Below are 16,413 nucleotides of genomic sequence, written 5' to 3' on the forward strand. Positions count from 1 at the left end.
AATCTATCGAATCAATCAGCTATGTGATGCTATCATATGTGAGAAAATCCTCAATCCAACCTAGAACCTCACTCCAACCGAGATCACAAGCATTGCTAGAGTCAAATAGAGATGGGAACTCAACATCATGCAAACTAGCTCCCTAAAATAATACTGACCATGTGGCTGATCCTCCTGGGTCCCACAAACAAAAAGACCATCCACCTTTCTAGCTGTCTTGAATATCCTGTCACTTCATACTAGAAAAAAGTAGAATGCCCACAATATCTAGCTGCAACAACACTACTCCTCTAACATGTATGCCGAAACTGTAACTGTACTGAAGAAGCAAGCATGATATGGTTTCCTTCTTCATGAAGGGAAGTGTAAAAAGCCAAGTGCTATCATCATGCACAACATCTATGACGGTAGAGTAACTGTAGGCACTAGATAAATGAGGAGAAGAATTAATCAGTGCATACCCATCAACACCATCCTCTCTCCCTATATGCTCCTTGGCCATACTGTTAGCCAAGTTACTATCCAAGGCTGATTTGTAATTAGCGTTATGCCCCTCTGTGAAATGTAATTTTGGCTGCAATCAGTATCAATCTGTGATTCTTGATCAATATCAAAAGGTGTTCCATCATCAAATTCAAATAGTGAATTCTCTAACATCCAATCAGCATCCATCTAAAAAAGTGAATTATTATGCTTCATCCAATCAACATTATGCTCTCTGAAAGTACTATCACCATAAGAATAAATATCCTCATGCCTACCCTTTGTTGCTGCTACACAGATAGCTGATTCAAAAGCTGTTTCATCAACCAGTGTACATAATGTCATAATGCATGGAGACTCCTTTGAACTTTCAGATAGCTGATCCATGGTTGTGTCTTTTCCAGCCTTGTAACCCCTAAGAATATCAGCAGCATCATCCCTAATAAGCTGCCCAAATAACTGAGTTTTAACTTTCTTTTGATCCCTCTCTATAAGCTGAAACAAATCTTCTTTTCTTCCTCCCTCAATTTTGCCCCTTGCAAAGAATGATTTCAGTTTTTGCTCACATTGTTTGATGGCATTGGTAACCAAAGTACAATCATCATCACTCTCTTTAATGATCAATAACATAATGGACTGTATAAATGATAAAACATGTTTTTTGTGGCCCATTGTAATAGCAATCAAGAATTGAGGGAAAATATTATGAATTAAATCTTCACAACTGAGATCCAACATAATCACACAAGCACAAAGGTTTGCAATTGATTCTACAATTTAGACTACCTTACCAAAAGATGGATTATGGATATCACTCAATCCTTGAAAGCTTTCTACAACCAATTGGAGAACTTCTTTCATTACTTCCCTGTTTTATGGATTATGTGGCACTGTTTTCCTCATATCATGAACAATACATTGCTGACTGCAAGTCTCACCTCTCTATCTGGATGTCACAAGAACACTGGCTTAGCCAAGGGAATCACAACAAGGAGGATGTTCACCTGCCTACTTTTAGAACCCATATGTTCTATGTCAATAAACAACTCTCTATTGCTCCCAAATTGCAAAGTAACCCATATTTTGATTGAGGCAAACATACAAGTTTCCTTTTGATACTATAAAGCTTTTCTTCAAGAACTTGTTCCTTGTCTTGAGTAATAAACTTTGGTAGCCGCCTGAACATATTTGTATGCTGTCTTGTAATACTGCTTGTCAATTTTCCCAAATTGAATACCCCTGTAGGGAAATTTACTTTTCGTTTCAGTAAACCAGTAGCATTTAGGTGGTTGTCTGTAAATCTGTACCAATGTAACTGGTTACCCTCTTTGGGTCACTAAAAATTCATGAATTAACTTTAAACAAACTTCTGGTCTGAAATAAATATGCACAGTGCAGAATTGAACCGCTTGAATGATCTGAACACAACTGTAAGAACATCCCTGCTGTAGCTGCAATTTTAGATTCCAACTGAAAGTCTGTTTTTTAAACATTTTGTTGGCATACTAGTTGCATGTTTTCTATTTGTTACTGATAGTAGGGGTTGCTGATAGGAAATGCTTTCAGACTTCATTCATTGATTCTTTTCTAGAACCTTTCCAAATCGTAGGCTAGGCCTCTTAGCAATACACAAATGAGAATTTTTAACTTTCTCCAATAGTTGTTTCAGCGGTTATTGTATGCCTGTATTCCTGATTTTAGTAACACCACTGTACAATTTGATGTATAAGTCCTTTAGATTTCAAACAGCAATAAAATGGCTTCTTCCTGTTAATGGAATTGTTGAATCGAGCAAGCATTTCCAACATCACCCAGAAGTGAAAAGCAGTAGTAAACTCCGACTGTAAACGCTATAGCGATATGAATTACCAAGAGCATGCTATTTTCAGAAGACCTTTTTCTAATAATGAAGATATGACTGCGTTTTCAGCACCCCCAAACTCTTCTAATTTGTTACTGAGTGCAGCAGTTTCTTGAGACAACTTCTGTGTGCCTTAGCAGAAAATTCTCAGTTTAGACTTAAGCACATCTCATCAAACAGCTCAACACTCAGGGACTTCTCTTGCAGAAACAACTACCCAGATTGCTCCACAAATACGATATGTTTAATTTCCAAAAACCTCCACACAATTGTGACCACTCTCTCTGTGTCGCATAAACAGCTCTATCTATAAAAGAGCACACAAATCAACATGAATATATTTGCCCAGTCATTTGTACAATCATGTTATATTTCCCCCAGCAACACTTCATACCCACTCTCGTACCATTATGTAATTAAAGCAACGCTCAGCCACTGTTAATGCAATATATACTTTTAAAAGAAAACACCCAGACCTTGCAGGAAATAAGAAGTGTCCACGTTTATTACTGTTTCTTTTGAGACAACAGTTGTTTATTAAAACTTACCCCGAAGAGTGTTCACAACAGAGAGTCCACACAAAACCATGAAAGAAACTTCACTCTTGTTTAGGGAACGCATAAGCTCCTGGCAACAGTCCTAAATACTTTCCTCTATAGAATGCCCGGCTTTCACTGCTAAACACCTGTTTATTAAATCAAATCACTCTCACTGCGATGGTATCATCTGAACTTTGAATACCACCTAGGAGATGATTCTGTTGAATTATAACAACACACTCTCTTCTGCCTGAAACGGTGTAACCTGCAGCTCTAGTCACCAATACAAGTTCTCTTTTTTGAATCCTTGCATCAACATTTCCCAGAATACTCAGAAAACATGAGACGGCTGTTGTTCAGACTGTTTCCAGGGCATTAGTTCCGTTTTGAAAGAATCGTGCTCAGGAACGAGACTTCTGCACACAATGGGATACCAATAGTTGGCCCTGAAGTTTTATTAGTGCTCCACACCAAAGTACCCAGCATTTCAATTTGAGAATTTGCTATGGAAAATCACCTTCATCACATTAATAAATTAAATATTAAACCTTTGAAGGATAAGAGAAGATCAAAATGGTGTATGGGGCCCACCTGGATTATTATAAAAACTATATGTCATCATCAATATGTCCTTTGGCCCGCAAATGCTAAATAATTCTTTACCAAACATTAATCATTGCATTTTATTTTTGCTAACAAAATCTATGTCGAAATTTATTTCCTTAACATTCGCACGGTTATATTAAAAGCCTGTATGTATCCGCTAATGTTTGCTCTTGTTCCTGTATCGCCCAATCAAAGCTTGCACCCTTATATTAAATTGGCTAATACAAATTAGCAAATATTTACGTTGATAAATCTATGGCAAGCTTATTCACTTCCGCCCAACCCACACAAATATATTTCCTGAAATTTAAAGCCTCCATTATACATTAAGGCCCGACAAATCTTTGGATTGCACCAATCTTTCATCCATTACAGGCTCCGTCAGAAGAATATTTCACGACCCTTAATAACCGAGCAAATGTTATCACCCTTGGAAATAGAAACATGTATAAATTTATTCCTCCGTTGCTGAAAGGAATACTAAGAGACGCCTACACACACACCTTAAATGGCAATACCAAAACCCAGTTGAAGATTTGTAAACACCAGGCCAGATGATTCAATATTAGAATTTCAAACTATTTCCTTATTTCGCCTGTGGTCACAATATTTCTGTCCATAACGGAACTCTGTGCATAGATGTCCAACATATATTTAATTGCTGGGCAAAATTGAAAGCTCCCAAAAATAATATTAAAGCTTCATATTAATCTACAGCAAGTGAATTAAATATTTAATTCCTGAGAAATTTTGACAGCAAAACAAAATACTTCAAGATGTAGTAATCACCCTACGTTGATTAAATTCCGGGTAATGAAATATTATTGGAACAACTAATCTGCCCACAAAGATAGAGCTCTTTTAACAACCTTCTGTCTCAAGGAACCTCATAACCCTGTTATTTTCAGAACAAATACTTCTGGCTTCTCCCAAAGTTGATAACTTCCAGTAATCTCATGGGCGTCTAGGAAAACCAGCTCTGATAATTATTTTCTGAATAGATCTCATAGGATGGCAAGATTTTTAGCTCTGGTACCATTGTAATATCCTACCCGTATATCGTCTTTCAATTCTTCCTCTTTTAAATTTCAGAATCATAAACAAGAATTTATGAAATAGTAACCAGCAATATAACCAGAAAATTCTCATTAAAATGCCTCAGAATATGTTATTGCATTATACATCAGCAATACAATAACCAGATATCAAGTCCACAGTCAGATTGGAAATAACAGTAAAATGCACTTATAATCCCAAGTGAGAATTCTGATATGAATCCACCACAAAGATGAATTGGTGCTAGGTCCAATCCACCCAAGAAGAGTCCAAAGGTTTCCGTCCTCAGGATCCTCAAGAAGAGAAAGCTAGCAGCTTCCCAAAGTTCTCCAAATAGAAACCAGAAAATAAGTCTCAAATCCAAGCATCTGAAAATGAAGTCCTCATCCTTATTTTATTCTCAAAATGGCGACTCTTCATTTTCCTTCTCCTGTCCTCTTGTCTTTTCCTTCTTGTCACCTTTATCACTTCATAATATTAACTTGACCCATTTTATAAGTTTGCATTAAGCTCCCTTAAGTCAAAATTAATATTTTATGAATTTGACTTTAGAATTCCTAATGTCCCAAAAAGGGGACATTACAGTGCCAAGTGGCAGAAAAAATTGAAAAATCACAGGAGATTGTTTTAGATGCTTATAAACTACTCAAGTCTCTTTCCAAAGCTGGGAACACTGGACATAGCAAAATCAGGTCCTCGTACCACCGCAACAAACAAATAGATCATAATCCAAGGAATCATGGGTTTCATTTCCAGTTATGAATACCTAATGAATCAAATTATTAAAAACTTTCCAATAGAACCAGGGTAGTATACTTCAAACCAAGTAGTTGCACAATAGGACGAAATGTGTCAAATTGACTATCAGTCAAAAGTCAAGGAATGAAGGAAATGGCCATTGAATTGAACCTCTCATCAGAAACATTTAGCTAGGTTCAAGCTCTTTACGATCAAGAGGTGAGAATGAATGTGTGACGGTACATTGGCAATGAATTTATGAAATGAAACAAATACTATATTGAGAAGCAGTCTAAGCAACCAAAGAATGCCCATATCAGAGTAATTTAGATCAAATAGGTACAGGACGAGACTAAGGACATTATTTCAGTGCCATCCTCACAGCATACAATATGTTCACTGCAGTTAACAATTTTAGAAGAGCAAAGATAACTAGAGAGACACAAGGAGAAGGGAGAGGACAATGAGCCTGAACACATGAAGCAGTTGCCAGAAAATAATGTTCTTGACATTGGGACACAAGACAGTCTTTTCAAATACAGAAGTGAGAGTAGGTTGATTTGAGAAAGAAAATGTTGCTAAATAAGTAATCACCCCAATGAATCAACCATCAATGATCCTCTAAACAAGATCAGAGCATACATGTCAAGAAAAACACATAGCTCCTGTAGTGACCATGAACCCAAATATATTTCTCAACACCTCAAAAGGACCTCAAGTCAACTTCACCAAAATTCTTAATGCAAAACTTAGAGCTAAGTGAAGTTTGGGAGCAGTGCTAAGCAAGACTTAATAGACCAATGCCAGTATAGAAGAAAGCATGGGCAAAATGATTAATTTAATACATCAAAAACAACCACAACTTTAGTTTGATTTATTTGTAGCTATGACAACATAGCTAGGAGTACTACAGTAATTACTAAAACAAACTGATGGTTGGGAAAGGAGAAGTAACAATCAAGTTTTTAGGAGTTGGACTACAAGGCAGAAAAGTTATTCAAGTAAAAAAGAATTGGAGAAATATAAGGGTACAATTGGAGAAATAAGTGGAGAAGTTACACAACACCTGCAATTATATTTTACTTCCATATCAGTATTATATGAATTAGCCAGAGATCACTTTGCAACAAATTGTTTAGATGGATAACACAAAGATCCAACTTCTACAATTATCAGGCAGCTATAATACTGCGAGTGACCTAGATGATTTACAATGTGAACAGTTAAGAAGCCTTAAGGCACAACTTAGCTAGATGAATACGCAAAGCATGCAATTTTTTGGCCAGCTACAGGGGTGGGGTGTACCTTTCCACAGTACCAAATCTCTTTCTGAACATTAGGTAGATAGTTCCTACTTATGTAGAAAAGTCTACTTTGAATTCCACTAAACTATCTTACATTGGGAAACTTTTTATGAGCAGGTTAAGAATGCCTAGAAGGATATGCTACCATAATCCAGTCTCAATATTTTACCAAGTTTTGAGATATCAGAGGACCTATCTTAATTAAGGTTTTGAAGACTGCGGAAGACCTTTTTGAACAAATCTGAGGTTGGTTGTCTTGAGGACAAGACAATGGAAGTCACTAGAGGATGGGTAGGTATGAATCAAAAGCAAGACAGGACACACCACTTTTGTCGGGTAAGCACTCAAGAAGTACTTAGTAGTAGCATTTGACAATGTGTTGATAAGACACAGACTAATAGAGAGACACATCCAAAACTTCATGAGCTATATTAGTATTTAGTGATACTGCAAAGAGATATGGTGAGGAGAAGTAAATACAGATGAATGAATGTATTGTAAAGATAAGACTACACACACATGCTTGCAGTATGAAATGGAAATTGTATATCAAAAGTATTTGATATGAATATATGATTGGAATAGATCTGTGTATAATCTTTCTTTTGATTACATGTTTATCTGCTGCAACTATTCTGGTTATCTTCTTATTGTATCACTCCGCGGTTAGCTTTTTGAAATAATATACCTAGACCCTTTTCTGTAAATATTGTCAACATGTATTTCTTCTTTTCTACTAATTTTGCATTTTAAATGCTAATTGACACAAGAAATTTAAGGTGAAGGATTCGAATTGGACTATTCAAATTTTCATGTTTTTGGATAGGAATATAATTTGTAATTAGTTTTAGTTGTTCATGCTCAAAAGAAATTAGTCTCTCTACCCTAAATAAGCTTTGAAAAGACAGTGATCTTTTATATTAGCTCTTTGCTGCCCATGAAAGTGTGAGAGTTAAATTTGGGTTACCTCCATTTCTCCCACTGATAACAATCATTTACCATATTTAATGAACACTATAAATTAATCTGCATATAGCCTTCTGGGTTTTATCCCAAACTAAATGACTATCATGGATAACTGGTTCAGTTGCTTTTTCCTAATAAAAAAATCAAGGGAAGGAGAACTATACATTTTCTTTCAAGTTTTCCTGACATCAATCTTTATCTTCCATTCTTTCTGAAGTTCGGACTGAGAATAGAAACCTAGTAGCTAGAGAATTAGAAAGTTTCAACTTTCATTGGGAAAATGTTTGTCGTTGAGCATATTAGTTTGTGGGGCCCATGCAAATTATATCATAAAATGCATTCAGATAAGTTTAAATTTTGTCTTAGCATCAGTGATGCATCTAATAAACACCATGCAGATTTTTATTGAATCTAGGCATCTGAGATGTTGCAACACTTGAGTGTTTTTTTCCCATTGTAAGTGTAAAAACATGGAGAGATGAATATGTAGCCATGAGACCTTATTGCTTTTGATGCCTCCTGCTTGGTGGATAGATATTCAGGTTATGACAACGAAGGATCAGTGAATTACAACACCATCTCTCCTGGAGATCTGGCCAAGAATGTCCTCGAAATGGCAGGCTGGTCACAGATTCTGGTAATATTTGTGTTCTTTATTCCAAACGTGGAACCACAATCCTTTGATTTTGTTAGGTTGTTGAGCCAGATAACATGGTTCTCTGTAACGATTCACTAGATTTAGTCATTGCTGGGGTATGAATCATCAGTATTTAAGTTTGTTTCCCTTTTGTATTCTGATTTTCTGTCAAATGTGCTGCATCCAGTGCTTCAATCGAACTTGTTGATTTGGAATTAACCTTGTAAATTTTATTCTGCTGTTTTTTCCAGTGATTTTATGTTTCTTGTTTTTGTATGTTCTCTCAGTGTTCTGAAAAGAAGAGAGATGAAGCAGCAGAAGTTGCCCTTGTGTTTATTGGTAGTAAGGTATGTAAGTTTATTTGGAAAGCCACATATTTAAATGCCTGACATACAAAATTACCATTTTATATTGCAGTTTATAGAGTTGCCTACTGGAGCTCTATTCAGTTATTGGCAAGAGATAACCTGATATATTTTGATTTGTTTAGATCTGTACTTAATTAGTGTGCATTATTGTTGCTAATAAGCATTTACCATTCTCAGCTACGCTCACAAGATATTTCACGTAATGGAGGCACAGATGCAGAACTTATTGAGTTGCTCAAGGTATTTGTTTCCTTAGCACATGTTTCACTGCTTATTGCTTTTTTTGATAAAATTAATTTCTTATTTAAACCATATGATCACTATTACTGTATTACATGATAATCAGATCCTGATTATCTTAATTTTCAACCAAAAGAACTACCAGCATTATAACATTATGACAAAAGAGACAGAGAGCTAGGGTCTATCATTTTCTTCAAGGTCTGTATAGCAGCATTATGTCCATTCCCTTGGTCTGAGATGCAGAAACAATGGTTAAAGTAATGCTGGATGTCACGGAGTAGGCAATTTATGTGCGCCTGGATAACTTAAAGCTTATTCTTATTCACATTGATGACATTTAAGGTATCAAAGATATCCTTAAGCCTTTGAGTACCTTCCACGGACTCACTATTGATATTATGGAGATGAAGGTTGAAACTTGATATGAAAAATCACTGAGAGAGGGCAAGGAATTAACTTGGTTAGCCTCTTCCTGTCTTGAATAGAGAGATAAATTTTGGAGGACAGCTTTTAGGACCTGCAAAATGTTAATGACTTTTGAATTAAGTCCTCCAAATACCACCTTTCCTACTCTCCAATCAAGCTACCCTGAGTATTTTTGTTAAGACAAGATTCCACAGGCTCTGCTTTCTGTTTTTTCTGCCTGAAGGAGATGACACTCATTCAAACTAGACCCTTTTGAGTTTCCTTTGGTTCTCAATGCTTGATGGACCACACTGATTAGAATGCAGATGAAAATTTTAGGGAGGATTTACCTGGGGTACCTGAGAGGCAAAGATGCTCTCCTGGAGCACCACATCCTCTTGACTTGCATTAAAAGGGATACTGCTGGTCGAAGAACTTGTGCCAAAGAGACATGATGCAATGAGAGGCTTTTGAGAACTGGAAGAGCTGAGAAGGTATATCCAACTGCAAAGCCAAGGAGGGTAGCCAGAAGATCTTTCATGATGCTCAATTCAGCAGAGAAAAGCACTTAAAATAAATCACAGACAGTAAGCATTAAATCAGGTGTACCAGAAGCTAAAAGCAGAGGCAATGATACACATTTAAAGAAGCCACAGGCAATCCCAGCAATAACATCCCCTCCTCAGAGGACCTTTCTAAGAAAGATAGTAATTCAATCGAGACTGATCACTGGCATTGTGTACATTCTAAAACATTTTTTAGATCTTATCATGAAACCAAGGAGATTGGGACCTTCCAAAAGACTTCATTTCTTCAGAAATTTGCGACACAAAATCTTACGTTCTTGGTCAGTGCCATATGAAATTAGAAGGATGATTTATGCTATTATCCTAAGAATAATGGTTTCTTTTTTGACAGGGAACTGGGAATGTTAGATTCTAGCAAACCCTATGTCTTTTGCAGAAGAGAAAATGAACAAAGGGTAAAGCAGCTTAAAAACTTTTATTGTGCATTCTATATAGAAATAAAAGGGGAATCATATTAATCGTGGAGTAATTGAGGATAATCTCTAAAACCAAAATACAAAAAAAGTCGAATAAAAAAGCAGTTAAAGTTGCCTTCTATCATTTTGCACAAGCTTGCAGAGAGAGGGAAAACTTGATTTGAACTCAAAAGGATCTGTTATCTGCATGAAATTCACTAAAATTTTGATTGAAATTGAGCTTTTCTAGTTAATCTGCAACAGTTTATTCCCACTTCTTTAACTATTCAGGAAACAGACAATTTCATTTCTTGAGGGGAGATGTGGCCTCCAAACGAAATATTTCCAACTTTATTTGGGAAACATATCAGACCTAATACCTTCTACCACAATTTATAGTCACCTTCTATCACGAGGTGTTGATTTTGGATTGCTACAATTATTCCTTCCCTTTCCACAACATTGTTAGAATTATACTTGTAGCTATTATTTTTAGATACAAAACAAATGATAAGATCTATTGCATTGTGAATGATTGCTCCAGCCCCATAGATGCTTAGATTCTTCTTTGTGGCTCTGTCAAAATTCAGTTTATATTATCCTCCTTCACATGTGAAACAATTTCTTGTAAATGGTGTAGCAGAAGTAGTGGCCCTACATTCTTTTGCCCTATGACCAATTTTTTTACATGTGATACATCTGCCATTTAATCTCTGTCCATTTGCTTGCCTTTTAGGTGCTTCCCTAGGTTGGTTAATATCAACTACTCTTTCATCAACAGATTTTAGAACATTCTCCTTTTTCATATCCCAATCCTTGTCACTAACTGGTCTTTGCCTTTCCAATAGTTCATCAAGCTTCTCTGTGCTGATTTTGAATTTGTCCTTAAATTTCTTGGCTTCTGCTAGTTCATTCCTTGGAATTTCATTCACCTTCTCAAGTTCTTGCTCATTGTGCTTTGTCTCATCAAGATCAAGTTGCATCTGACCAATCTGAATGCTCAGCTTATGGCATTCATCTGATTTGTCCTTCAAAGCTTTCTCAAGCCTTTCTTTATCTTACTCACTTTCTTCAATCTCCTTTGACATCCTTAGGATTGTCATCTCCATTTCATGCCACATTTCGTCTTTTTCCATCATAAGCTTCTCAAGTTGATCTGCTGTATATTTATCTTTTTCAATTACCTCAACAACAGTGCTTCCATCTGTCTGCATCTGATCTATGAGTTCTAACTTCTTTTCTTTTAGTTCTAGATTATTCTAACGGATCCTTAAGAGCTCTGATAAAACTTTCAGCTTCCTTAAGCTTGTCCTCTAGTTTAGTATTCTTTGCATTTGATTTATCAACATCTTCAAGTGCATTCAAGAGCTTCTTTTGAATGCTACTGATTTCCATTAGGATTCTCCTCAAGCTTCTAGACTTTCTCCAAGGCACAAAGCTCAATTACAATAGTTGGGGCTACAACCCTATGAGCAACAACTCATTCAATTACAAAACAATTGGGCTACAACCCAAGTTTGGACTACAATCCAAAATAGATTTGTTACATAGCATCATACATGCATAAGAGTAAGTGTGTAGTTGCCATCAATGACAACATACCATTGATTATAAGGTGTCTCTTGCCAACAAGGGGTTCCAGTGTTGCAACTCCAAATGACAGAACTCACAGAACATAAAAAGCTTTGATGCAGTTATCTCTAGAAATTGCACTTAGTCTATTAAATTTTCATTATTTTGACATTTGCTTCTTTTTAGCAGCTTTAGTGATTATTTTGCTGTATGGTTTTGTACTTTTGATTCACTATCTTGGATATAGTGTGGGACAAGGATGACAATTGGGTGAAATTTCTTATGGATTATATTAATGCGAGTTTTACTAAAGTTATTTTATGCCTCTTATTTGTTGTTTTAGATATGTATTGGTATAAATTTCATTTAATTTAGTGTTGATTTATACTTGATGAAATCAAGTATTAATTCTACTCTTTGTTCCCTCAACAGGAATCTTTTAAAGAGTCAGATTTTTCAATGGCATTTCCATACGTAGCTTTGTCTGAGGACAGGGGGAGTGTAACAAATTCTTTGCTTTCGGGATTTATGAAAAACTGTGACCATGGATTTAGAAACATTGAAATAGCTGCAACGGCTTCATGCTCCGTCGAGGGTGCTAATATCAAAAAGTTATCTGACCTAAAAGCTGTCAAAGTAAGGCGTAAGATCTTAGTAGTTTTTTTTCTTTGAATTGTAAAGTGTCTGGAGCTTACGTGGCATTAAATTTCAGGAGTATGTCAATGAAAAAAAGCAGCTAAAAGCAGGCGGAGATACCAATTTGATCTTTGTGTGCAGTGATAAATCATCAGTTATGGAAGAGTCTGCAAGGACCGAAGTGGAAAGTATGCCACTTTTAATTCTTCTATTTGAGCCTATTTCAGAAATGAAAATCTCTTGAACAAATTATATCCTGTGTTGCATTTCATATCCCAAATGACAACCTTTGTTGCAGGAAAAAACCTAGCCAGTATTCTCATGGGCCTAAAACAGAGTGGGATTGCATACTCTGTTTTGTATACATCAGATCCATATGAAAGGGCTCCAGCTCTGAGGTTTGAGAAATTGGAAAGACTCCTTATCTCCAATGCCTCTGGGAATGCCTCCACAAATGTGACTTATTGTGATAAAGTCTGTCAATCAAAAGCATCAATATTAGAAGGGTTTCTTGTTGTAAGTTTCTTGCTTAGTTCTTATGTCATCATTTTTGTTATGATATTTTTTAGGACATATGGCAAAAAATTTACATATTTAAAAGGACACTAGGAAAACATACAAGAGCTCTTGTTATACATTTCCTTTCATTATGAGCTAAAAGGATAAAAGTGCATTGGGAATAATTTGTTTTCAATTATTATTTTTCTAAAAAAAGTCGTGAGAAAATGTCATGACCCTATCAATTAGGTTTTATAGGGTAATTGCAATTTTCTTTTGTATTTTTAGTAGTCTTCCCACTTGATTTGCTCACAATTTTTTTTTCAATGGTTTATTTTTCTAAAAAATGTCACAACGAAGATGTCATGACCCTATCAATTAGGTTTTATAGGGTCATTGCAGTTTTCTTTTGTATTTTTAAGAGTTTTCCCACTTGATTTGCTCACATAATTTGAAGACATAGCGTTACTACACATTGTCATATACCCCACCTCTTATCTCATGTTTTCTTCTATCCCTTTTGTCTCTTAATTCTTCTCTTTTCCCCATTTCTCCCTTAAATACTTTTATTAATTCCATATATATTAGGTATCATGTGATGGACTATTCATATTTTTTTAGATGTTCCAGATATATCAGGTAGCATGTGAGTATCTGTTATTTTTTCTTCTTTTCTTCATCTCTGTTATATTAGGTAGCATGTGACTATTTTGTTATCAATGAATGATGCCTAGCATTTGAGTATTACTGTAATAGGAGGTTGCTTCATCAAATTGATAAATATTAAGTAAAGCCTCTATTCTGATGTACATATTCTACCGATCAAGAAACTTCCCTACAATTGATGTCATGTCATCATTTTGGTTAAGTATACTTATTTTTTGCTCTTTATCCATTGAAACTGCCAGCATGTATAGTTTGAGCTAGAACCTGTCAACAGCATTAGCTTTGTTTATTTTTTAAATGACTGAAAATATGCCTTTGCATTGTTAGAATTTCCTGAAATGAGTTCAAAGAACATAGAGCCAAGGCTCTGTGTTAGAAGCTAGCATTTGAGTATTATTGTAATGGGAGATTGACCCATCAAATTGATAAATATTTAGTAAAGCTTTGTTCTGATCTATATTCTCCATTGATCAAGAAGCTTCACTACAATTTGTATCAGGGCATTTTCTTGGTTGAGCAAATTTAATTATTTTTGGTCCTTTATCTATTGTAATTGCTAGCATGTATAGTTTGATTGAGAACCTGCCAACAACTTTAGCTTTATTTATTCTCTAGTGATTGAGAAGATGCCACTTCATTGTTAGAATTTCCTCAAAGGAATCCAAAGAACATAAAGTTGAGGCTTTGTGTTAGTAGTAGTTGTTGAAGGGGCACTGTTGTAGAATCTAGATGCTCAAGATCAAGTAGACGAAGAGCCAAGGGAAGTTCTAGATGATGACTCTCTGGATTTGGCCATCATTTCTTTGCATGTTCTAGCTAGCCTTATTGCAACCTAGAGATAGTGAATTGAGGGTTACATCTTTGGTCCCATACGCTCAATTTTTGGCGACTACATTTGTGTAGCCATACCCATATTCAGTGTTCATTTATTTGTGTTTCCTTAATCTTAATGGTGTCCCTGTCACATTACTGGCACTAACTTACCCCATGTCTTGGACTGGCAATGATTATGTAAAAAAAACAGCTTAGTGTTCTCATCGGATTAGGTTATCTTAATTTTATTGACAAGATGTTGATTAGCTAGTTAAATTGCTTCCCTTGAATGGTCAGGAATTTTCAAGCGATGATTACCAATGGAGACAAAAGCTCGGATAAGATTTTTGATGCATTCTTTTAAGTGAAAAGCTCAAACGAAATTACATGCCCATTTCTGTGGGATGAAGAGACCATTATGACCAGCAGTTCAATAAATTTTGATACTACTTTTGTTTCTGTTAATTGATAGCTATATTATTATTTTATGTTCATGGTAAATGAATTTGTTAATATAATTAGCTCTATGCCAGAATAGTCAATTAGAAATGTTCTCTTTGTCCTATACTTGAAAATAAGGCTCAATATTTTATCCTTAGTTTCTGATTACAATGCTTGTACAACTAAATAGGGTTGTTGATGCACCTTTTACATGAAAAGCTCAAAGGAAAATTATATGCCCATTTTCGCAGCATAATGAGATTGTCATGACCTGCAGTTCAATAAAATATGATAATACATTTGTTTCTGTCAATTGGTCACTACAGTGTATTTTTATGGCCATTGTAGTTTAAGATTTGTTATTTTAATAATTAATTGTTAGACAGAATAGTTTATTCGAAATGTCATCTTAGTTCTATTCCTGAGAATAAGGTTAATTATTTTAGATTATTTATCTAACTATATATATGCTTTCATGTTAAATAGAACCTCTCAGGTGGCCCCGGATATAAAATCATTCTGGTCATTTAATGTAACAACTTTGTTGTTGGGCATAACTAATGCTGTTGTATTAATTCTACAGGGTCTTGTTCTTCTGATAATATTGCTGTTTGGTCTTAGCTGTATGATGGGAATTGAAACACCAGCAAGGTTTGAGGCACCACACGAGTCTTAGACTACTCATCTGACCACGAAGCAGCTTCCCATGTCCCGATATCTTCTGGATTTGGTTCTTAGTTGGCGCAGAAGCATGCTTTTGGCTAAATGACAGGCTCAAGCACATGACGTGTGTAATTTTTATATTGCCTTTGCTGATGATTAATGCCATGTCTACTGTTTGGCGCTTCTCTGAAGAATATTTACATTAGTTTAGCCAGTTTCTCTTCATATTGTAATAATGTTAGTAGTCTCTCAAAAATTTGTTTAAGGTTGATTTTGTTTCTAAATTGGCGGACATGCACTCTGGAATCCTGTTCAACAGCATTTAAAAATCAGAAGATCATTTGCTCTTTCTGTAGTCTTAATATTGTATAGTGGACAGTGGCGGTGTGCATAATTTGTGGTTCATGCTCTTGGAATAATGTAGTGAAATCAATTTATGAACTAAAAATAATATTTTCACTTCATATGGTGTGAAATTTGACATTACTTTTCGCTACAGTATCAGAGTAGTGATCAATCTTAGGTGTGGTATGAAAACTAAATCTTTATTATTTCGTAAATGACTAGTCTGATTTGAAAAGTTCATTTTCTGCCTATCATGTTTTCTAGTAAAATATAATTTGTAGCTTGTCGAATGCATTTATTTGAAATTTTGTGTGAGTAAAATGAATATGTATGGACACAATTTTTGTTTTTTCATGGTACAGTAATTTACGAGTGATTGATATAACAATGTTGATCCTACTGGGCTCATCATCCAAAAGACAAACTTTTTTTTCAGATTGGTCAACATCAATTTAGCAACATCAAATGATTAATGTAGACATGAATGTTCAATTCATGACCTAAAACTGTTAATAGATTATTTTATAATTTGTCAATAGGGATGGAGTTTCGAAATGACAATCTAATTTATCAAACAAAAGAATTCAGAAC

At 35.3% G+C, this 16,413-nt stretch overlaps 1 protein-coding gene across 1 annotated transcript in view; it reads left to right on the plus strand.

Annotated features, from left to right (window-relative positions):
- The window catches only part of LOC149534306 (uncharacterized), a 29,268-nt gene extending 13,327 nt beyond the window's left edge, over positions 1-15,941 (plus strand). Inside the window, exons 2-8 of the mRNA XM_089807616.1 lie at positions 8,088-8,190; positions 8,478-8,537; positions 8,736-8,798; positions 12,193-12,396; positions 12,473-12,584; positions 12,695-12,912; positions 15,398-15,941. Of these exons, the coding sequence (XP_089663742.1) occupies positions 8,088-8,190; positions 8,478-8,537; positions 8,736-8,798; positions 12,193-12,396; positions 12,473-12,584; positions 12,695-12,912; positions 15,398-15,490 (853 nt within the window). The 3' untranslated portion in view covers positions 15,491-15,941. The remainder of the gene's footprint in view (positions 1-8,087; positions 8,191-8,477; positions 8,538-8,735; positions 8,799-12,192; positions 12,397-12,472; positions 12,585-12,694; positions 12,913-15,397) is intronic.
- The last annotated feature ends 472 nt before the right edge of the window (positions 15,942-16,413 follow it).

This window comes from Cupressus sempervirens, chromosome 10 (assembly GCF_028749045.1).
Source record: "Cupressus sempervirens isolate cs-2001-9-10 chromosome 10, ASM2874904v1, whole genome shotgun sequence".
In the NCBI taxonomy this organism is placed as follows: Eukaryota; Viridiplantae; Streptophyta; class Pinopsida; order Cupressales; family Cupressaceae; genus Cupressus; species Cupressus sempervirens.